This window comes from Chamaea fasciata, unplaced genomic scaffold (assembly GCF_029207755.1).
Source record: "Chamaea fasciata isolate MVZ Bird 193981 ecotype frontalis unplaced genomic scaffold, bChaFas1.0.hap1 SCAF_13, whole genome shotgun sequence".
Lineage (NCBI taxonomy): Eukaryota > Metazoa > Chordata > Aves > Passeriformes > Sylviidae > Chamaea > Chamaea fasciata.
Genome location: NW_027094098.1, coordinates 2,200,836 through 2,223,797, shown reverse-complemented (window position 1 = coordinate 2,223,797; position 22,962 = coordinate 2,200,836). Strand labels below are relative to the sequence as shown.

The following is a 22,962-nucleotide window of genomic DNA, read 5'->3' as shown; positions in this document are numbered from 1 at the left end:
AGAGCAGGTTTTGAATCTCTCCAGTGCAAGAGACCCTGCACAAGCTCTCTGGGCAACCGACTGCCAGGGGCAGGAGCAGAGATTTCCCTTGGCCGCGGCTGGAGCCCAGGAGTGGCACTGCCTGAACAGCACCTTTCTGCCTACAGTGCCACCCTTGATGGCTGCCCCAGGGCCTGGCATTTGACCTGCATTGCTGCAGGAATCCCTGCCCTGGTTCCGCGCTGACCAAAGGCTCGGCCCCATCTCAGAACCTCGGTTGCCAAGGGTGCTGTCTCAAGTGGGTGGCGGGGGACTGAGGCCATGGCTGCCCCAATTTTGGGTGCACCGTGCTGATGTCAGCGCGGCCATTGTGACCTGTGCGACCAGGGCCACAAAAGGGAATGCTGTGCTCAGGCCGTGTGTCAGTGCGACCTGACAACGGGAGGAGAAGGCAGGGCCGGGCTCTGGGTGCCCAGGGACCAGAGGGGCCCCACACCTCGGGGCTCTGGGCCTGTGCTGCAGGCTCACCTGCCTTTCCCTTCCAAGAGTCAGCGGAGGAACAGAGCAGACAGCAGCGTTCCTCGACGCCACGACGGGTGGAGAAGGCGGGCAGGAGCAGGGCTCACGCAGGGCTGACCAGGGAGTAGTGCCCTCGTGGCTCTGGGCCTGTTCTGCAAACTCCTGACACTCTTCTTTCTCCTGCAGAGGGAGAGACCCAGCACCTGGAGGAGACCGCGGTGTTCCTGCACAGGGACCGACCCCTGACAGGTGCCATGTCTGACAGTGTTATGAACAACTCAGACCCCAGGTAGGGATGAGAAAATAAAATTTATTTAGCAGCCATTAAAATTACAAAGCAAAGGCGGACAGCGCTGGGAGTGTAGCATAATACTTTCTGCTCACCAGAGGCTCAGGCTCACAGAATGGCTTCTCTGGCTTTTAAAGGCCTGAGATTGCATCACGCTCATTAATATTCATGAGCAGTCCTTATATGTCCTTTCCAGTACCTCCCACAGCCTGTGGCTTCATCCTTTTATATAAACTTGACTCCTCCCAAGGCCTGTCAGTCAGTTCTTCCATGCCTTTCATTGGTGGAGCTCTTATTCTGCCTTGATTGGTGGTGGATGTTATCTTGCCAGACATCCCAGGAAGCTGGCCTCCCTCTCCCTGCTGATTCTTTCAAGGCGCAAGTATATGCCCTCCACCACATTTTTTACAGCCCTGTCAGCCGGAGCTGCCAGACAGTAACCACAAAAGGGGAGGGGAGGATTGGAGGGAGAACAGAAAAGGGTTCAAAACCATACTGGAACAACAAAACTACTTGTCATAAGAACTGCAAACCCCAACAGAACTTCTCCCCACCAGACTCAACAACTCTTCCTCATTTGCATGAGTCAATCGCCACATCTTAATATCATCTTATTAATATTTCAGTCTTCCCTTTATCTTTTTGCACACCTTTGTTTTCTTTTCCTTTCAATCCTATGGTTTCCCTCAGCTGTTTTAAATCAGGTGTTAGTAGTATTTTGCTATCTTGTGGTGTCGCTGTCTTGATGCACTGAGGATGGCCAAGCAGTGCCAGTCTGTTGGCAGATCCCACCTGTGGCTCCTGCTGGTAGCCCCGGGGCAGGAGCAGCTCCACCTGCTCCTGGAGGGCTGGGGACACTGCTCTGGTCTCACCTGGCCTGGCCCAGGCCCAGGGAGCCCTTGACCTTCTTCCTGCTTCCTCCTTAGAGCCTGCAGTCATGAGCCAGAGTTCAATGGCCCCAGGCTGACCAGACAGTCAGGTCTGCAGCCTTCCCACGGCTCCACAGAATCCACGGCCATCAGCCCCAGCCCTGGCAGCCCGGTGCCATTGGGTTTCTCTCCCCAGTCTCGGCTGCCAGACACCAGCAAGCGTGGCAGCGTCCAACACGCACCATCAGAGCGGTCTCCAGTTTTCCTCGCTGGAGAGCAGCAGATCCAGCTGGTAGAGTTGAGGCAAGATCAGGGTCAACATACAGCAGGTCCCCAGACCCTGAGGACAGGGTCCTTTCCAGACATGCTGGGCCTCACTGCAGACTAAAGCACTCTTGCCAGCAACATCGGGCCCCAAATCCAGCTGTCCAATGGAGGAGTCCCCAGGACAGGAACAAGGTGTGAGAGGCCAAGGTGCAGGGAGATGCCCTGGGGGATGACGCATTGGGGTAATCCTCTGATGTGTCATCCCCCAACACGGCCACTTCTGCCAGCAACATCGAGCCCAGCTGTCCACTGTACTGCAGAGCTTTGCCCAGACCCCAGGGAAGAAAGGCCGGCCATCCAGCCGGCTGTGGTACAAGTCTGGCTCCCAGCAGACCCACAGAGGCTCTGGCACAGGAGCCTCCTCCACCAGGCAGCTCTGTGGGCTGAGACCCAGCAGTGGCTGAGCCCTGCCCGCAGCTGTGGGGGCTGCCTGGGGAGGCCCCAAGGCTGCTGCTGATGGAGCTGCTTGGCTCTTGGCAGCACTGCTACGTCTGCGGCCAGAGAGGGGCCACCATCATGTGCTGTGGGGAAAACTGCAACAGATGAGAATGAGACAGCTCTGGTGCTCTGGGCACGGCTGCCAGGCAAAGCAGCTCTGTGTCCCTGGGCTGGGCGCAGTGCCCAGGTTGGGCTTGGCAGAGCCCATCTGCTCCTGGAGGGCTGGCGACACTGCTCTGGCCTAGCCTGGCCCAAGCCTGGAGGGCCCTTGATCTTCCTGCTTGGCCTTCGAGCCTGCAGTTATGAGCCAGAGCTCCATGGCCCCAGGGTACCAGACAGCATCACAGCCTTCCCGTGGCTCCCCAGAATCCAAGACCATCAGCCACAGCTGATGTTTGGAAACACTGCCTAACAGTGTTTGCCAGATCCTGCTAGATCTTTGAAAGGAGTTTGAAAGTAAATTGTTTGCTAACTTCTTCAAGGAAGTAACAGGAAAAGCTTCTGATCTGTAAAAGAAAATTTATTGTTTTGATCTCACTTTTTTTTTGGCATCTTTGTGCTTCTTCCAGCATTCCTGAAAATAGTGAAAATGCAACATAGTATGAGGAGATGTTTCTGAATTCACTGTTTCTTTCAAACCCTTTCTGTAGATACAGTTCAGTACCTGCTCTTGTAACACAACAGATGTAGTGGCTTCCCTGATTGGACATCACAACATGATGTTTTATACACACCGGTATACTAAAAAACTTTTGTTGCATGGTAGTTACAAAGTTTCAGGCTCTTCTCCAGGTCCTGAATAAATTTTACATGCACATTCATAGCCATGTTCCCTCCCCTATGCTCAGCTTTCAGCCACAGTTACCAGGGAACAGACTTTACATACTCACCTCAAGCAATAATCTACGTCTTTCCTCCCAACTCTCTTTTTCTTCACTGAGCTCGGTTGATCTACAAAATAACTTTGGGCCCTCTGCACAAAACAAATAACCAATTAATAGGGTTAAACACTTCTGATTATGCTGCTGCTTCTAACAATCATGAACAACACAGCAATAAAGTCTGAAGCTCTGTTCTTCATATTCTTCCTATTGTCTTGCCCCCCACCACACATTGGCTCCAACAGAAATGTTCTGTACTACAGCCTAGTGCACTAAGAAAAATGAAAGGCAGCAGTTTTCCTGAACATGCTGAAATCCAAATTGCAGTGAATAGCAGCTGTTTCAATAAAAGCTCAGTACCAAGATCCCACATCTTCCCCCAGAACTGATGCCAGCTAAGGACTGAGATCTCCATTTTAACACAGCCTGTAAATCAGGAAGGCTGAAAGACTGCAGTACACTAAGATTATATATGTGCCTGAAAGGGTCCAAAAGGTCTAGGTAACCTGTCAAGTGACTATTTTTTTTTGTAAGCTCTAGAAGTTCAGATACATATTAGGCAATTATCTGAAAGAAAAGAAAGCCAGAAAGCTGCTCAGTCTTTATTTTACCAGGACTTTCTCAAGAGATTTGACCACAACTTAGACCACAAGTAAGGATGGCAAATTTTGACTGCAAAATATTCATAATCAGGCAGCATTTTTTCCTCCTTACTGAATTCCAGTAAGTGTTTAAAAGGCAAAAAAACACAATAGGGGATGAAGAAGTTCTGTTATACCTCTTAAGCGTTCATCATCTTTGGAGAAGAAGAAAGTTCTAGCATTTTCTGTGTGTGGTAAAGAAAGAAACCTAGACAACAACAAAGGGATTTCAGCATCCTAAAAGGTACTGTCAAATTGCATGAACACGAGTTAAAGCTGTAGTGCTTCAGAGAAATGGTATACATTGAAGAGCTTTATTCCACAGTTACCATATAGAGCCTTCAATCAAAACCTCCACTTTTTAATAGAAAACTATGTCTTTGGCTTTTGGCCAAACTCATTTTGGGGTTGGTCAAACCAAAACGACCCAGTTAATTTCTTGTGCTCAACTTCTCTCTTTTCATATTCAACTTCACATCAAATGGGCTGCTGGGAGCTTTGACTCTGTGCAGCACAAATAGTTTTCCAAGATGACTTTTATTGCTCAGAGGTGTGCAATGTCAGTTTCCCATTTGCTGAGTGCTGCTATTAATACTCCCACAGCATCCAACTACAACAGCCAAGCAGACAACAAACACAAATGGAACTTACACTTCTTGGTCGTTTTCAATATCTGACGTCTCAGACTCATTATCACCCTCAGAACTGCTGTCTTGGAAACGTGGATCCTCTTGCCATGCGACTTTTACTGGTTTTATTGTTCCAAGTACATAAGGCTCTGCAATAACAGTACCAAAAAAAAAAAAAAAAACCCAACCAGATTATTCCTCTAGTTGTCAATAAAAATTCCTCCTTTCAAGTGAAATACTTACACTGGAAAAGACAGATTTAAGAAGGACAGAACGTTCACTTTGTTCTAGGGATCTCTTACCCATTCAACTGTTACCTTGCTTGGTGCCCAACTCCTCTGTGTCTCCAAAGAAGGAAAACTTGAAACCACTCAACTCTTGAGCTACGTCATTCTCAGGCAAAGGTCCCAGATGGTCATCTGGGACAGAGTCCTGCACATCCTCTTTGTCCCAGGGTATTTCCTCAGTCTTTTCTGGTTTGTTCTTTAAAGATCCAAACAAGTCTTTGAAATCAGCTGCAATATCATAATAGATTTCTTCAGACACTTGAGGCAGCGTCTCACTCTCTTCTTTCTTCTTCCTTTTGGCTTTACTGAAATGAGATTGTTCAAGGATAGCAGCACAGCGCACGTCCTTTGCAAAGACAGCTTCCCTAAGAGCCGCCTTGCTCTTCATGTCTCCCTAAACGTATCCAAGCTAAGGAGGGGTTCACGTTCAAGATTAAGCAGCGGGGAAACATCTGAGGTTGGAGTCTAAGGGCAGGAACGAGTGTCCTGCCTTTAACTAGCGACATCCTTAAGTGACTTTTCGCTTAGTACACGGTAACACAGAAATCAAGGCATTTAGCACAGATTTCTTATGCTTTTCCCACAGACCTGCAAATCTCAAGGTCCCTGAATTGACCTTTCTAACCATCAGTGAGGTCAGAAAATGGCATGCAGGAAACAAATGGAGTAGAAAGGAAAAATGACACTACATGCTGGTTTTAGTGGTCACAGTTCCTATCATATCTTGATTTTAAGCAACCACAGGGAGAAGGAAATTAATATCAGAGCAATCTGTATAGTTTCAAACTTGGTTTGTTGCTATAACCATCTTTCCATGGGAAAAAACACCACAATTATAGTTACCAAGCTGTTACACTACCTCTCCTTTTCTGGAGCACTTAGTTTCCTTTCAAAGACTGCATGGTCCTCTCTTGTTGGATCATAACGGAGGGCATTAATATCTCTATAAAAATAGAAAGGAAAAGAAATACCATTGTACTTTCTAAATACCAAACTGAATGCCACCTAAAACTTTTACAGTCAAACCGAAATTCACATTGGTTTCTTTACGAAAAAAGCTCAAAATGAACCCAAAATGTAACTGGCAGTTAGAAAGCAACCTCTATTCAGTGTCTGGATCAGGAAACATATAAGCAGATGTGGGTTTAATCAAACTGTGATATTTCAGATAAAACACAGCCCTCACTTGTGTGTTATGCAGTGAGTTTATACCTGCACCTGATAAATCTTTTGAGGAGCTACATAAATACAGCTATCCATGTAAATGTGGATATATTTCTTCTAGTACCAAACACTGCATAAATTCAACTGGTCCAAAGGAGCAAAATACCCAAAACAACACACAAGAACCCTTTATGCCCATCTTCCAAAAGTCAACGATTTCAGGGTCTTTCAGTTTCCTTCCTAAAAAACCTTAGCCTTCCTAAGCCTCCTTCTTTACTGATAGCGGATGATTCATACTTGAATTTCTTCACACTCATGGTTGTTTCATTTGGCTTGGGTTGTTCCAGGTTGATATTCAGGAGGCTTCCCAGTATTTGCAGATTTTTCTTTTTCTCTGCAGCAAGCTCCTCTTCTTCATCTGCGTTCAGGCTTTTGGTCTCTGCTAAGAGAAAAATAAATACATTCTATTTTCTCTGCTAAGTCTGCAGTCTGGGATGCGTAACATTTACTACAGTACTAGAAGAGCTCACATCTATGAACACATCACTTCCTTTATCTTGAAGCTACTTAAAGGTTTTCTGCCTTGCACTGTAGGAAACCATTCATTAGAAATGTCACAGGCATCTATTGAATGGCAAAGTCAGAGGATTTATTTAACCCATTCCCTGCTTGCATCACACAACTGTGCAACTCCCCTGCCACTGACAGATGCTCTACGCAAGATCCCAGTAAAGCAAAAAAGGCTGGTGAAAGGCTCTGTGGCTACCAGCAACCAGGGAATGTTATGAGCTTTACCTTCCTCCTCACTGTCACTCTCAAGGAATCGAGCATCCATGCGGAACCTTTCATCGGTGCCAAAGCGGGATTGCAGCTGCAGCAGCTGAACAAATGAAACAGATGTTATTAAGCACTGGAGAAAAAAAATCATCATTCAGGAACTTTTTTTTCTTACTGTAACAATGGTAACATCCTCTTTACCTTTAGTTTTAGCTGCCTTTTCCAGTAATTTCTTTGTACACAAAGATGACAATGTCAGAGAAACTCCTCCCCCTCCCCACCACACATTCTGTCCTTCCTTTAAGGGAATTCTATTTTAAGTTCATAAAAATCATATTCAGCAAGAATGAAAAGATACAGGTTATGTTCTTTTGAAGTGGTGTTACGGACACCTAAAGGAAAACTAAGTTACAATAATGGCTTCACTCACTTTTTCACCAGCTTTGCCTTCAAACTGGGGCTTAATTTTGAATCGCTCATCGTCCGTATCCTCTTGCTCATCCTCACTGCTATCAAACAGTCTGCCTGAAGGTTTGGGAGCTGACTGATCCTTTGTTACACAAACATAAAAGAAGAGAAAAGCAGCTGTTCACATAAGTTTGAGAATATCAATCAGTACCAACTTTGTTCATGTGCTCTCTAGTTTAGCTGAAAGATTTCTTGCACAACCAGCTCTCTTCCTGATCCACGTGCTTCAAATCTTACCTTGTCCACACACACCTTCTGTAATTCTGCTTTACAGATATGACTGTTTGGATTTACCATAGGAAAAACACCCATGCAAAGGGAAACTCAGGTGTTATATGAGTTCAGTATAAAAATTCAACTTTCTGATTACATCATACTGATTTTTTCCCAGTAACACTTACTTGTCCATGCATATTTCCCAAACTTGCATCTTTTTTCAACATCTCATCCACTTCAGCTTCGTCTTCCACATCGGAATCGAATATGATGTGTTTGCGCTTTCCTGCTGGCTGCCTATCCTAGGAAAGAGTCAAGTGTCAAACACATCAAATACCTGCTGCACTCAGACATGAGTATCTGAAAGAAACTTTCATGACACAGAAAGAGGAATCTCTTATTCCTCTTGCAACTCTACAGGTATTCCAGGGAGGAGGTATGCAGTGTTTTGTATACTCTCAAAAGAAAACTGACAATGTCATCAGAAATTCCAGACTACAGTTTTGAAACATTTTACTCCACATGTATCCACTGCCCTCTTCCTATTACTGTGGACTATTCAGGTAGAAGTTGCAATTACCAGATTTGAAAGAGCTCCTTGAATGAGTTTCTTCTGTAACTCCCTCTCTCTGTGTCTCTCTTCCAGAGCTGCCAGCCTCCTCTCGTTGTCCTGGAGCTGTTTCTCTGTTGTACTGGGCTCCTTTGAGGCAGCAGCACGAAGACAAAGTTCCTTATCTTCCAGAAGGTTTGTGTTTTCATTCCCACCTTTATTACCTTCACATTCTGGATTTTTTTTGCTTCTATTCTTCTTTAATGCTTTGGAAAGCAGTTTTGGGCTCTTCAGCTGCTGTTTAATGTGCTGGGCCCCTGCAGCATCACTGTCCATGTCACTGCTCCCACCACCCTGATCAGTACTGGCAGCAGCAGCTCCGTGCTCTGAATTCTGGTCTTGTAGAGAACTCACACCTTTGTTCTTCCCTTGCAAATGAGGCCTGGAACCAGGCCGAAGTCTCTGGCCTGCTGAGGAGGCAGCAGCTGACAGCTCCTCATGATGTTCACAAGGCACTTTGTGTCTCTTTTTCCTGCTGATTTCAGGTGAACACAAGGAATGGTTCTTTGGCTGATTTTTAGATGACTCCTCCCCACAATAAGATGTACAAACTTCAAGTCCCAAACTTTCTACACACTTCTTCTTTAACCCAGTGCTGTCCTTACTTAACTCTTTTACACAAAGGGACCCTATTCCTCTGAAGGGCTGATATTTCAAATATGAATTGTTTTGTCCCTTGGAGCTTCCCTCGATAGCATCCTCCTCCCCTGCTAAAATATCAGCCAGCACATCTTCAGGACAGATGGGGGTTTTTTTTGCAGGGTGAAATTTAGAAAGTTTTGGTTTTTCTACAGTATTATCCTTGGGTTTATCTACAACGCTGGATTTAGAAGGACTCGGTTCACTGCCTGACCCCCCTGGAGATGTCTCAGTGTTTTCTGTAGCCAAGGCTTTTAAGTCATCCAAGGTGAGGTCTAAGCGGTAACAGTTTTGCATCATGGACTCATAATCAGAGCTGATTTCAGACTCCCTTTCCTCAGACTCTGAAGAGCTGTCACTATCATGTGTCTCTGTCATACTGCTGGCTGCTGTACTGTGCAAGGCAGCAATTCTGGATTTTTTAATTTTCCCTTTTCTTTTAATGTGTTCTTCTTTTAAACCGCAAGTTTCCAGTGAGGAGCCATTTACCAAACCACTTTTTTTTTTTGCTAATATTTCTTTATTTTTCACCTTCCCCTGTTTAGAGTCTTCTTGAGTTTTACTTTCAGCAATAATTTCATCTGTATCTGCTGAATCATAACCATTATCACACTCCACAGTCTCTTTCTCTTTGTTACTTCCTTTAGTAGCTTTCTTCATGGCATCCAAATTGCTTAAGGACCAGTGGCTACTGTATTTTAATTCAAAATTATCCCCAACAATTTCCAAGTGCTCACTTTCAGTGTCAGCATTTTCAGCTTTCTGTCTTTCTGTCTCTTTCTTTACCATTGCTCTGATCTCCTCTTCAGAATCAATGTCACTGTCAGAAACACCGGTATTGTTTTTGATTGTAACTCCACCAGCACTGCTTTGATCTGTTAATAAACCTCTCCCTGATATTTTCCCATCCAGTCTCCTTGCTGGAGGCAATTCCAGCTCCTCACTAGGTTTGGGGTTTGATCTTTGGCCAAGCTGCGGTGAGTCTGTGTGCTTTGGATGTGTTTTTGGGCACACAGAGGACAGAGCTGCTCCAATCAGGGCCTCGCTGCCCAGCTGCCTCCGTTTCTCCGGCGGTTTCTTCATCCCAGGCAATTCCCCTCGGCGCTTCCTGGTCGTGATGTCGTCTCCCCCTCCCAGGTTCCAGGTGAGCTGGGATACAGGAGCTGCATATGCCAGGTCTGCCTCCAGCTTCCTCAGGTTGTGGCAATACTTGGAGGGGTCATATTTCACCACGTTAGTCTGAGTTAAGGATTGGAAAGACCCCAATGTTTTCAGGAGACTCAGGGCTTTATGAACAGGCTGAATTCTGCAAAGAATCCTTTCCCATGTCATGACCATAAGCCTTTAAGCAACTGAGTGCAGTGGAAAACAACTCTCCAAGTCACACAGACTTACTGCAGGATTTACTTGGGGATTCAGTAAATTAAGCCTGACAGAAGAGTAAAAATTGGGACTGTCAAGCAACTGTTTTTCCATTTGACAAAAGAAGGAAGGGAATTGTGTTCAAAGCCAAATGAAAAGGATATTTTATTTTTTTGTTCATTCCTCAGGTGCAGGATAGGTAAGACTCTCCCAAATTTTCCAACAACCCATTTCTAAAAGAAAAGAAAAATAATCAGCATTAAAAAAAGCCCAGAGAGTGGAAGTAACTCTGGAATAAAACAAATGTCTATTCTTGAATAACAAAAACACTAACAAAGAACTACATGTGACTAACTCTTTTTTCTTTATTCTCTCTACTGAGCCCTACTATGCAACTTGGCCAGCCTCCTTCTCAAAAACAAAACACACCAAAGCCAACCAAAAAACTAAATTTTAACAATCTACAAATAAAGAGTGATAACAAAGAACTAAATTTCTTTACAGGTGCTGTTTTTAATACAGGGTTTCTGGTTTATGAATTAAGAGTGATACCTACAAAGACAGGATTACTATTATTTTGCTCTTTTTCCCTTTCTCACAAAAAAAAAAATTAAAAATCCCTCCAAAACCATTCTGTGCTTAGCAAAGAGTTTTGAAAACTTTGTACTAAATATAAATGTTATTACCCAAATTTGCATGTCAAGTGACTTTATTCTTACTTTTGCAAGCATTAGCAGATCCTCCCAAAGTCCAGTCAAGCCACCAAAAGTTATGTGGTGCACAGAAGTAAGTTACACATTCCCTTTACAAGCTTTTAAGGGTGACACAACCCTATTGCCAATATAAATGAGGAACAAAGCATTTCCTCACTTCACATGGCAAGAGGGGACAGTATGATCATGACTATTTAATAACTAATATAATTATTAAACAATAATAAACATAAGAGTAATGTAATACAGTATATAATAAATAATAAACTTAATCAATAATAAACTTAATTAATAATAAAGTTTCTTTGCATAAAGCATAAATTTGGCATGAATTTAGATAAAATGAGCTTGCTTTTCACTGTTTGATTTCTCTTACACCTCTACCCCACCATACCTTATGATCTGGCACCTCTGTACCTGGTACTGCTCTCATGTGGAAGTCCACAACTCCTGTCTTTTTCAGTGATTCCAGCAGACACATTTGGTCATTTCTCTGTGGTTTTTCTTTCTGCAGCTTTGCTTCCTCCCTCTCTGTCGCCAGCCTGTACCAGAAAGTAGATCACGCAGGGAAAAAGCGATGGCCAGGTACAGAATTGGAGCTCCCACAGAACAGCAACCACTCACTACTCAGGAAATTAACACCCATCACCCTTGAGGGGATAATGATGCAAAAGGTGTTACAGCATCAAACATAAATCAACAGCCCACAGAGTTCATAAAAACTGAAACAGTAAGAGCTTACAAGATGGAAGTACAGGCATAAAATTATCAGATAAGCAGAAAGAAAGGTAGTTTTAGCAACAACATACATTGGAAAAGATTGGTTTCTACCTGTGCAAAAAGCTTTCTTTGGCCAACTCTATTTGCAGTGTCCCACCTTTCCATTTTGTTTTATTTAAAACTGACATGCCTGCAAAACAGAGATGGGAAATGAGTATTTTCTACATTAAAAAAAGCATATCAGAGATTTCACTAGGCCTCCTTCTACGACAGCCTGAGGTTCCCTAAGCATGACCTTATACGTGATTGTTCACTTGGGTTAGGGTTATATTTAAAAGGGCCAATATCCAAATCTTCAACCTGAAGGTTTACATCCAAAACTGAAGTTTTCACTTCAAAAGTGCCTAATGGCAGCACTCCCCAGATCCAGGGGCACATTGCAAAAGAAGCTTTACATCAGCTCTTCTCCTAGGTTTCCTCTCACATAATTCAATTTCAGTGTTTTATAGACCTGATGAAAGATTTGAAGCATATTTCCTTTCCATTAAAGGCTTAGAACAAACAAACAGGGTGCCCAGAGAAGCTGTGGCTGCCTCTGGATCCCTGGAAGTGTCCCAGGCCAGGCTGGACAGGGTTTGGAGCAGCCTGGGACAGTGGAAGGAGTCCCTGCCACAGCAATGAGATGATCATTAAGGTCCCTTCCAAGGCAGACCCTTCTATGAGTCTCTGAAACTCACAAATCACCTGCTTCAGTCACAAGGAATCTTTTCAATCTGCTCACAGCAAGTTCTGAAAACTTCAGCAATGCAGCTTCCATAAAGCTGCAGCTTAAAGAAAACAAAATCAACTTGACAAGAGAATGAAAGAAGCTCTGCTGTGATCACAACTGGATGTAACAACAAGAGTTATCAGCAATGCAACTTGGCTCAAAAACATAACTAAGCAAAAATTTAAAAAGTACTTACACTTTCTCAGATCTGCATCAGAAATGTTAACACTGACGTAAGCAAAAGTTTTCGTAGGATTCCCTGATCAATAACAAAAAAATAAGTTAACTTCTACGTAGTTTTTTCCCTTCCTTTAAAACTGAAGTGTCTCTAAAGCAAAAATTCCATTTCACGCTCCAAACAGCAAAGCAAGTAACTTTTAAAAGATGAAAGAAAACTATTACCCTGATCATCTTTTCTGGTAATAATCTCTGCCTCCAAAACACGCCCAAACTTGCCAAATCTTTCTTCCAGCTCGGCCCTGGAAACCGTATGGCCAAGCCCTCCAACATACAAACGTTTGAAAACCTGTTCCTTCTCCATGCTGCCAAGTCAAGGTATCGCATCCAGAACACACACTCTGTTCCTCTACAAGGAGACAAAACAGTTCAGTGACACTCACGGAAATGAACGTGACTAAAATAACGAATCAGGGACAAACTAGCGCGTTAAAAAGCCACGAAGAACCTCACGATCAGAGCTCTCTTTTGATCTGCAGCAGGCAACACGCTCTGTTCCAGCGCAGCGACAGCAAACCAGGGTTCAGGCGTTGGGGTTTTTCAAAACCCTGAACCACATAACTCTATGCGCGAGAACGAGCGCAAATGGCTCTTTACAATATAACCCAAGGGTCCCCTACGGAGGGAACGCGAGCCGCCCACAGCCCAACCCTCCCCTCCCGGGAGATGCTGCGGGGCCCCCGGCCTGAGGGACCCCGGCCTCACCGCCGCCATGTGCGAGCCTCGCAGCGCCACCACCGCACCTTCCCCCGGCAACTCTTCCCAGCCCTCATTCGATAAAAAAGCGTTCCGCCTCCTCCTGCCGCTGGATTCTGATCGGCTGTTCGCCTCTGCTGGGTTCCTGTTGTCGGCCGAGCAAGTGTGGTGGGAACACGGGGGCTGGGTCCTGGGGCAGAGGACGCTTTGAGCGTGACTAACCAGGAAGAAAAGCGGGGGTGTTTTCCGGAAAACGAGAGCAGAAATTAACATAAACAAGGGCACAGCCGACAAAGCAAGGCTTTTTCCTTTCGTTTATAATAAAGAACTCGGGAATTATCCCCCAGCGCTCTGTTGTTTGACAGGGAGGAGACAGAAGGCGCGGCCGGCGCCCCCCGCTCGGGTAGCAGCTGTGGTAGCGCCCCGGTTCGTGGGTTAGCGCGCGGTTCGAAAAAAGCGGGGCGGGCGCGCCGAGTCTGAGCGCTTCCTTCCCCTCGGCGCCGGCCCCGGCCGCTCTCTGCGTTGCGTACCCCTCAGCGCCGGCTCTCTCCGCTCCTCCCTCAGGGCCAGCTGTCCGCCCGCGGCTGTGGCGGCTGCCGGGGCTTCCCGGGCTCCCGGTTGCGCTGCCTGGACACCCGTTCCGCCCCCGCGGCATCTCTGTCCCCTGCGGGCCTCGGCGCGGGTCAGCACCGGCTCCTCGGACGAGTCGGGATCTCAGCATCGCCCTGCGAGGTCTGAAGGTCCGCAGCGGGCACGGAACGCACCAGTTCGGTTCTCACAAACGCTCCAAAGCGCTTCCCAGCCCCTCTTGTGGCAGCATAAAGTCAAATACTCGGGGGTGTAAACAGGCAGGTACGTAGAAATGTGAAAGATATGCTGTTAATGCACAAATACTTATAAATATATACACGTGCGACATATAAGCGGGGAAGGGTTTCTAAAAGTTTTGTTTTCCTTGATTAAAGAGTTGGGGGTTTTTTTCCAGATATAAAATCTTTGAAGTCATAATTAGCGTTTGAGTCTTCTGCAGCCTTGTGAAATCCTTGAGTTTAAGTAGCTGTAAGTAGTTTATGTCTTCTGTTGCGGCTGTTAAAAGAGGGATCAGCTGATCTGGGGTAACGTTCTGGCTGTTGTAATGTTTTTCTTTTTCACACCATACTCATTATTATGACCGTGACTTTCTTGACTGTATCCAGTTCAAAAAAAATCCGGTGATGACTGGATGATTATTTAACTGCATATACTTCCTTTATTCACTAAGCAAGTTTTTAATGCAAAGCATGCTTTCAGTGTTGTTTTCTTATGTGTGTTACAAAGGCACTGTTGCTTATGAAATAAGGGAATAAAATCCAATTTCCCCCTCATCCCCTTTTACAGAACCATGTTAGAGTGGAAGTTGCACACAGAGTAGAAGTGGTTTAAAAACACACAAAACTAAATGTTGGGGTTTTCCTGGTCAAAAACATTAGCACATTAGTTTTGAGCTGCATAATATCTTCTGCAGTGTTCTGAATGTGTTGTAGCTAGGCTGAATGTCAAATTATTATTTTTCCTGAAAACTGAGGTTTATTTTAAAAATTATTGGTGAAACGTTTTTGCAATTTGTGTCTCTTTACTGCTGTTTACTCTGAAGGCAGATTGTGTTAGGAGCAGCTGTGCCTCTTCTGCCCAGGTGAGTCATTAGGTCAATTGATCAAAGCTGGGTTCCATTTTTGTATCTGATTGCAGTTGGTTTTTACCTGTGGAGCAGCTTGTTCTGTTATAGTAAATGTAAAACAGCTGGATGCACTCCAAATGCATCAAATAATGACTAATTAAAAAGGTTCTTAAAGCCTTTGACTCTTTTAGATTCCTGATTTAACTTCTGTCTTTGGAGGCTGTGCGGTGCTCTGTGTCATAAAACAATTGCCTAATGTTATTACTTGTGTTTTTAAAAAATTGGTTTCTTGTTTATTCCTGAGAAGAATCCTTATTTTGTTTTATGCAGTGACAGTGAGTGTGAGAAATGGACGAGAGCACTTTTCAAGCTTATGAAGATGAAATCCAGGCTCTGGAAGAAGAAATTAGACAGTTGACAGAAGAGTATAAAGATATCCGACAAGAATCCACCTTCTTTTCTGATGAGGAGATACTGAAGGCAATGTATGCTTTATTTAAATTTGTTAGATTATTAGAATTTCTTTGTCACTATTGTTTGGGATTAAGCTTTTACCTCTATGTTAGGGCTTTCCTTATCTTAGTAAATGTAAACTCTGTGGATAAAATAAGTCACTTAAGTGAGTAAAGGCACCTTAGCTTCATTTTCTTGCATGCTTTTGCACATTTCTCAAAATGGACACTTGCACCTCCAGGCTTGGAATAAAAGCTGTGTCTACCTGGCAGTGAATGGAAAGAGTTTATGCAAGTTAGAATAGTTTACTGTTTTCAGCAATGTGATCCAGCTGAAACTTGACTCATTGGAAACTAATTTGGGTCTGAAAACCATCAGATCCCTTTACCAGTGCCTTTTATTTAACAGTCTTGTTGTACCAACATGTTATGTCTGGGTATTTTGCCCTTTTGATTTTATTTTTTTTTTCCATTCTAGAAAATCATTGGAAGAAGAAACTCAGGGAGAAACCAAGGGACATGCATCTCCATCAGACCTGAAAGCTGAGCTTGAAAGTCTAGAAAGAGATCTCTCATTTTTAACAGCATTTACTGGGTTTCATTTCACAAGTCATTCCAAGAAAACACTGGAAAGAAGTAAGCGGTTTTGTGCCCTTTACTGAGTACACTGGTTTCAGTTCACCTGCAAACCTCTGTTCTAAATTCACTGTTAGCAGAAAGACAATTATTTTGAAATACAGTAAGATTTGGTTCATTCACAAAATAGTTTCTGAGTAAATATTGTCCTTTTCTTAATGGGAAAGTGACAGACTACTGTTGTGCTTTGTACAGGGGGGAAAGTGGAGTTAGTTGTTGGAGTTTTTTAATGTGTTAAACTTCTTTATATGAGGCATGGTAACAGTTGGTACTTTAAATATGACTAAGGGAAGAAATGCAGTAGTTGTTAAATAGAAGTGTAATTGCGTATTTTGTTAACTTGATTTTATAACAGCTAAAACCAGGACGGTGCAGAAGCACAGGTTATCAGGGAAGTGTCACTCCCTGTCTTTTCAAGTGGAATTCCAGCTTCTTGAAATGCCGGTAAGGGTCAATGTATGGTTAAAAAACAATTACCAAACAAAACTTCAAATGGACAAATGTCAGTGCTTCCTTTTCCAGCTGAAACCTTCAACTGTTTAATCTAAGCTTCAGTGGGTTCTTTTGCCTCTTTAACATCTGGACCCAACTTTGGAGCTCCACGTGCATCGAAGCAAGATAGTTCTGAAGGTCAGGTTTAGTATTCAGCCATGAATGGTTACCATAGAATTATTTGGGTTGGAAAAGATCAAGTCCAACTGTTAACCCAGTACTGCCAAGTCTCTGTCAGCTTTCCTTCCCAAAACATGCTCCCTGGAGGATGCTCCTGCAGACTAACCCTGAGGTAAAACCCTGGGAGCACTTGGTGTCCTTCAGCTCTGCTGGGGCCTCATCCTGACCCGGCACAGCTTTCATCCCACACAACACATTCTAGAGTCACATCTCTTATTCTGGAAATTGGAAGATGCCAAGTGTTACCCCTCTGGAAGAAACTAAGGAAAAGATAAAACACTACAAACATCAGCAGCTCTCTTTGTTGGTTTGGATTTTTTTTTATTTTATTTCTTTTTGTTATATTTATGTGTGCTTGGTTAATACGAGTAGTCATTGCAGTACTGCCACAAGTTACATCAATGATTGCAGATTTTCTGGGAGGGAGCTCTTTTATAAGACTATTCTTAGCACAGAATTCACGATGTTAAGCAGAGGAAACCAGTTTCTATCCCAGTTTGCAATAGTATTTTTCTAGCACTGTTGTTCTTTGTAATGGTATTTCTAACATCAGGAAAACTTGATTTTTCAGCTCAGCTTTAAAGTTATTGTTTTGATGGGGGTTTTTTTTTAATTTAATGAGATGGGACTGAGAGTGAATAGTAAAGATGTCCTTCCTCTTCTTTAGAAAAGCCATATTATGAATTTGAGAATTGAATATTTAGGTAGCTACACGTGGATTTTTATCCTTTGAAGCTGCAGGAGTTCAGCTGAATGAGCAACCTCTGAAGTCCATTTGTGTCTTGACACTTGTGATCTTCATGATGCCTCTTTACATTTGCTGTATAAAAACTGCAGTTAGAATGTTTCTCTCTCAGCTGCATCTTCTGCAACAGGATGACATGTCTTGGTGTCAGTGGGGCACACAGGGGTTACTGGTGTTGAATTTACTGCCAGTGGTGTTGGTGCTTAAAGCCAGTGCACCACTGAGTGGCAGCACTTGGCTGCCTAATGCCTAAAATTTGGGCTACTTTGAATGCTGATGAGATAGGGAATACCAAGTGTATATATACTTTAAATCCCTCACATGAGCTGTAAAAGTGTAATTTTGAGCTAATTTTTGCGTGGTTTGTTTGTTTGTTTGCTTGCTGGAAGTACATAGTATTCAGAATAACCTGTGCTGACATTAGCATGGACAAAGTAGTGCAGTTATAACCGGTTTCACCTGTCTTGGGGAGTAAAAGGTGACAGCTGTTTTTGGGAAGTGCCTAGCAGGTAACAGGTCTCTTGGTATGCAGCAGAAGATCAGGAATAGTTTTTTCACACTGTTAACTGGTAGCTATTTATTCTAGTAGTGAAGTCAAGTAGAGTTAACTCAACTCCATAGTATTAAGTATTAGGAGAGGACATGAGCTTGAAAATCAGCCAAAACAAGTCTGAGCCTTTTGGAAAAGCAATCATTTAAAAAGAGTTTTTCTTGTCCAGAGCTTTCCTTTTAAATCTTTTTATTTGGCCCCACGATGGCATTCTGGCACATTAGTTAACCTCCCTCCCATTGGCAAGCTAGTCCCTTCAGAAGGTCTCATGTTAGCTTGTGACTGCTGGCAGCTTCTCCACAGCTCCATCCCCCCGTTGAACCTAGTGCTCTAAACCTAAAATGGTTTTTCCTGATGTTATTTAGTACATCCACGAATCTGTGAAGTGCCTTGCTTTACTTTTCCCACCTTTAGTGATGGCAGTGTTAGCAGTGCTTCTGTCCAGGCAGCAGAGGGACTGTGAGATGTGTGTGCACTCCTCTCTTGCCATTCCCATTTGCTTGAAGTGACTTGGTGTAAGAGGTTTAAAGTGAGGCATTTCCTATGGTCTTCAAACCATGATTTTAAGCTTTTTCATTCACTGCTACCTGATCCATTACTTTGGTGTGTTGAAGAATGCAAGGAAAAGAGAATTAATTTCTTTTGTGGCTTCATTTCTACTTAGACCACCTTTTCTCATTTTTTAATAGCTTATTAGTTAATTTAGAATAATTTCATTATCCTGCATGTGTTTCTGAGTAACAGTGATTGTAAAAAAGGACAATATTTTGAGACAAAACTATAGGGTTTAAAATTTAAAAAACCAGCCCAAAACTAATAGATAAAACCTTATATGTGAATTTTCTGGTATGTGTGGCAGCTGAAGGTTGTGTTGGAAAATGAGAAGAATCTTAAAGAAGTGGGATTGATATGAAAGGAAGTAATGAACCTTCTTTTATACATATGTATTCTCTGTGCTGATAAAGTCAGGTGTTATTCCAAAAGCCTTTTGTGGATAATAGCACTACTCTTGAAATGAAATGAACCATTCACACACACAATCTGTAGTTTAAAAAATGCTACTTTAAGGATTATAGTACTAAGCAGCATTTATATCTACTTTTTTTTCTATTTTTTTATATGCTAATGAGCACATTTTTCTCCTTGCCAAAGAATTTTCTAAAATATTTTGTTGTTACTTCTCCAATCTAGAACAATGAGAAAGTGTCTGCTGTTGTTAGTGATCTCAGCATTATAATGGAATCCACAGAAGATTTAAATGTGAGCAAGTTTGTGTCAAGGTAAGATGGAATTTTTTGCTCAGGGCAAGTTACCATGTGGGATATGGGATACTAAATGCAGTACTGAGTTTTCACATGAATTGCTGGTAGCCAGTGTCTTTATGTGATATGTCCTTCGGCCAATCTAAACACTTCCCATTCCTTATCTGTATCCTGGAGAGAAGGTGAAAGGCGTGTAATTTTTAAGATCTGGAAGGACTGTTACAAATACAAGCTAAACAGAGCCAGGTTTTGCATTATAGTGTGTTTTAGCTGTTAGAAAGGTAACTTGGCAATCTCAGCTATTGGATTTTAATTAATATAATTGTTCCTCAGATGTGTTTGGCAGCTGCAGATGTGCAGTGTGGGTAATGCCTAAAGTGCACAGAATCCCTCTCCAGTATTTGCCTGTTTCTGATTCTCAGCTCTCAGTTCCATTTCCCTTATTGGCATCAGGATTTATTTCACTGATACCTTAAAAAATTATAATTTAAAAACATGGAACCGTGTATTTGTGCAATAGCTTAAGAAAATGGACATACTAAAATTTAAATGTATGAATGAATGCTGGTTTTCATTATTTTCTGGAGTATGCCAACTTCTTGTGGTAACATGATGCATAAATGATCAAATTATTTGTCTGCAGTATTCCATGGAATTCTGCTAGCAAGCTGTTCTGAGAACAAATCCTGTAGTTGATTTAATTATTTTAAAAAATTTGTTTCTTTTTCATTATTTTTGGTCTTGGGGAGGGAGAGGCAGTGCCAACAGATGGGTGGAGAGAGGTCTGTTGAGTTAACTCAGGCTTCAGTAGTCTCTACTGAAAACTGATTTTTTTATTTAAAGGCTTTGAGATTGTTATACTGAAACTTGTGGTATAACTGGGAAGAACAGTTGACTGCTCTCAAGAAGTGGGATTTAGAAGAGGAAATTGCCCTGTTTTATTCATGAATATTCTATGACAGCAGAAGTGTATTGGAACTTAATAGTCACACTGGAAAGGAATCTGTTGAAGTAGTGGCAGACTTTATTTCATCCTGGCTGGAGCACTGCTGTCTTCTCCCTGTCTCTTCTCCTTTTTCACCTAGTGCCCGTATTCATAAATAAACACAAGTTTTCATGAATGATAGACGATGTCTACAAAGCAAGTGGTACTTTCTCCTGAGCCTCCCTTTGCACGTGCCACCTGTTGGCCTTGTGTCTGTAGATACCCTGCAGCCACGAGGGCAATAGGATCAATGGGGTCAGTAGGTTGAAAAATACCTTTTTTTTTTTCAAACAGCCCAACCTTGTTTACCACAAGACCTTAAAATTTCATTTTTCCTCTGTGCCTTGTCCTGCCCACAGTGTGTGCTGCCAGTGCCAGGCAGTGAGTCCATGGCTGGGGTGGGGCTGGTGCTGGCAGTGCCTGTTTGAGAGCACCCCCTGTTCCATTGCCTGAGTCTGTGATTTCCCTTCAGGGCCTGTTTCTCAATCCCCTTGTTGGGCTACTCCTCATTTTTCCAAGCTGTAATCCCCTCTTGGTTAGTCTCAGACTTTTCCCAAGTAGCCATTTGTTCTTTAGTCTGCTCCTAGAATTCCTGCCTCTCCCCTCCTTTTCCCTCCATTCCTGACTAGCTGAATCTGGTGTCCTGCTGTTTTGTTCCTTTTCAGCCACTCTACCAGTTTGTTTTCTTCTTTTGCTTCCTTGGCCCAGTCTTGCCAAATCCATTGTCTAGTTCTGTTCTGTTTTGTCTCCTGGCTGGGATTTTTTTCCTCCTCAGTTTTCTGATTTTTTTTTTTTTGGCTTTGTTTTTTCCATATTATGTATCAGAAAACGGTCTTTAAGAGCAGCAGAGTTAAAAACTTGGCATTCAGTTCCTGCTTTGGAAGAAAATAGGAGAATGCTAGAACACTTAAGCAATATCTTTTAAAGTGAAGCAAAATTCAGCAGTCTGCAGGTACTGCTGCAGGATATAAATGGTACATCTCTATATAAGAATTGTACATTTTTTAAAAGTGGGTATATTTTTGTATAATTTCTTAAATATTTTGTGACAATAACAGAGGTATGAAAATTCCATCACAATATTTAGTTGTCTTCTTTTGGATTTCACTTGTGTCCCCTTTGCACCAGTTATCACTTATGTTATACTTTACTAGTGTTGAGAACCACAACATCTAAAAAACTCTTGTCAGTCTTTTTTTTCCTTTTTTTGACTTGACACCCCATTAATTGTTGGGGGAGTTAACCCTTGCATGGGTTACTGAGGCAAATAGAGATCTTTAAGCAGTATGAAAATTGTTTTTACTTTTTACTAACTAGTTAGAATCTATAAGTCAGAGTGCAGGATTTTGGAAATATGCATTATATTAAATGCTGCTTCTTGCAAATGAAGCAGGAATTCTATCCCCAGCTTTGAGTCGTGCTTTGGTTTTCTGTGCTAATATAGGAATTCTTGCATTCTGCAGTGAGTTAAAATAGATTTTCTCCCTTAAAACAGGTAAAGGAACACATTAAAGGAGGCTTAGGTACTTTTACAACAGTTAAATTTCTTATATGCTTCAGTGTTTTGTCTATATTTTGTGAAAGTGAAAGGGTGTTTGGATGAAGAGTCCATGATTTTAACCTGACAGAGTTATTCTCTGCCTCAATATCCTTATAGCTGGTTTTGGATGACTTCTCTGTAACATGGATGTTGGCATTGGAGACAGGTGTTTTCTGCTCCAAGTGGATTTTTGTCATGCCAAATTCTTTCAAAATAAAAAAGAGACTTGGATTTTACCATCCACTCTCTTACTACCTTGTTATTTTATACCACATTCTCTTGGTATTTTAGCATATGGTGTAGTTGACTTCAGCAGGAGGAATTAGGCTAATTGGGAATTACTGTTTATGGGTAGATTTGGTGCTGGGAGAGTTCACTGAACTGGTGCTCTTATGCAGTCTCTTACTCCTTTGCCAATATGGATTTACATACAGCTGTTCTTGCCAACAGATTGTCCTTTTCTAAACACTGAGTTCTGTTTTCTATCTTGAATTTAGCCAGTGCTATGTGAGAAAAGTACGTCCTCAGATATATTGGTTGACTAACTTCTACATTTGAAACTGGTTTACTGAACTTCTACCCAAAATTTTTTCTTTCTGTTGATGATTTAGCCTTAAAATTTTTCATCTGCTGCATCACCTAAAAATGATTTTGAGGCAAAAAAAAGAAATAAACTAAAAACAAGGCCACAATGTTTGTGATAGTATTTTAAATAGCATAAACATGGTTATTTATAAAAATTGCCAAGTTCTTCAAAAAGAATTTCAAGTGTGTAGTTTTGTAGCAGAGCTTTGTGTTGCCCTGTTCCATGAGTGGAGATTGAAAAGCCTGGTGCAGTTGGTATGGGAATGTGTTCTCCAGGCATGGAGAGGTGGGCAGTTGTTACCAAGCGTCCACGGTTCCTATGGAATGTGCAGACTTGGACATGTACAATTCAGAGTTGTGGTTAAAAGGAGCTTCCAGAGCAGAGCTAATGAGCTGTTGTAAATCAGTGTGTCTGTGTCCTTCCAGGGACTCACTTTTCCCAGTGCTGCCAGCATATTTTTTCATCTTGGCCTGATTTTGTTGGCAGCTGTGACTACTGTGGTAACTTCCTTTAATGATGCTGTTCTTTCCAGTCTAGGATAAAACTTGTTTGGCTTTTCTTTCACATTTTCAATATCTGAATGACCCTAATGTATTTTTTTTCCAGGTTCTTTGAGTAACATGTTAAGGTTTGTTGTTCCTGTATAT

General features: G+C 42.6%; 2 protein-coding genes across 9 annotated transcripts in view; one reads left to right on the top strand and one right to left on the bottom strand.

Annotated features, from left to right (window-relative positions):
* Positions 1-802: 802 nt before the first annotated feature.
* NOL8 (nucleolar protein 8) lies at positions 803-13,296 on the bottom strand. 3 transcript variants are annotated; one of them, XM_066195845.1, is made up of 17 exons: positions 13,240-13,296; positions 12,700-12,883; positions 12,494-12,556; positions 11,640-11,718; positions 11,203-11,350; positions 10,260-10,328; positions 8,065-9,966; positions 7,670-7,786; positions 7,231-7,350; positions 6,819-6,903; positions 6,321-6,465; positions 5,719-5,802; positions 4,890-5,164; positions 4,595-4,721; positions 4,081-4,151; positions 3,312-3,394; positions 803-1,213 (listed from the first exon to the last, which is right to left on the bottom strand). In XM_066195845.1, exons 2-17 carry the CDS (start codon positions 12,836-12,838, stop codon positions 1,193-1,195), a joined length of 3,528 nt encoding a protein of 1,175 aa, XP_066051942.1. In that variant the 5' UTR covers positions 12,839-12,883; positions 13,240-13,296; the 3' UTR covers positions 803-1,192. The 3 variants fall into 3 exon arrangements, with proteins under 3 accessions (XP_066051942.1, XP_066051940.1, XP_066051941.1); XM_066195843.1 differs by lacking the exon at positions 803-1,213 and adding an exon at positions 2,902-2,995; XM_066195844.1 differs by lacking the exon at positions 803-1,213 and adding an exon at positions 2,902-2,995 and having other exon boundaries at positions 6,321-6,462.
* Positions 13,297-13,411: 115 nt separating this feature from the next.
* CENPP (centromere protein P) overlaps positions 13,412-22,962 on the top strand; it is a 113,720-nt gene continuing 104,169 nt past the window's right edge. Inside the window, exons 1-6 of one of the 6 annotated variants that reach the window (XM_066195855.1) lie at positions 13,412-13,656; positions 13,795-14,082; positions 15,218-15,372; positions 15,818-15,975; positions 16,331-16,419; positions 19,134-19,222. In XM_066195855.1, coding sequence (XP_066051952.1) covers positions 15,236-15,372; positions 15,818-15,975; positions 16,331-16,419; positions 19,134-19,222 — 473 coding nt within the window. In that variant the 5' untranslated portion in view covers positions 13,412-13,656; positions 13,795-14,082; positions 15,218-15,235. Of the gene's footprint in view, positions 14,083-15,034; positions 15,053-15,079; positions 15,373-15,817; positions 15,976-16,330; positions 16,420-19,133; positions 19,223-22,962 lie in introns of those variants that run through there. The other 5 variants (XM_066195856.1, XM_066195854.1, XM_066195860.1 and 2 more) reach the window with 5 other exon arrangements.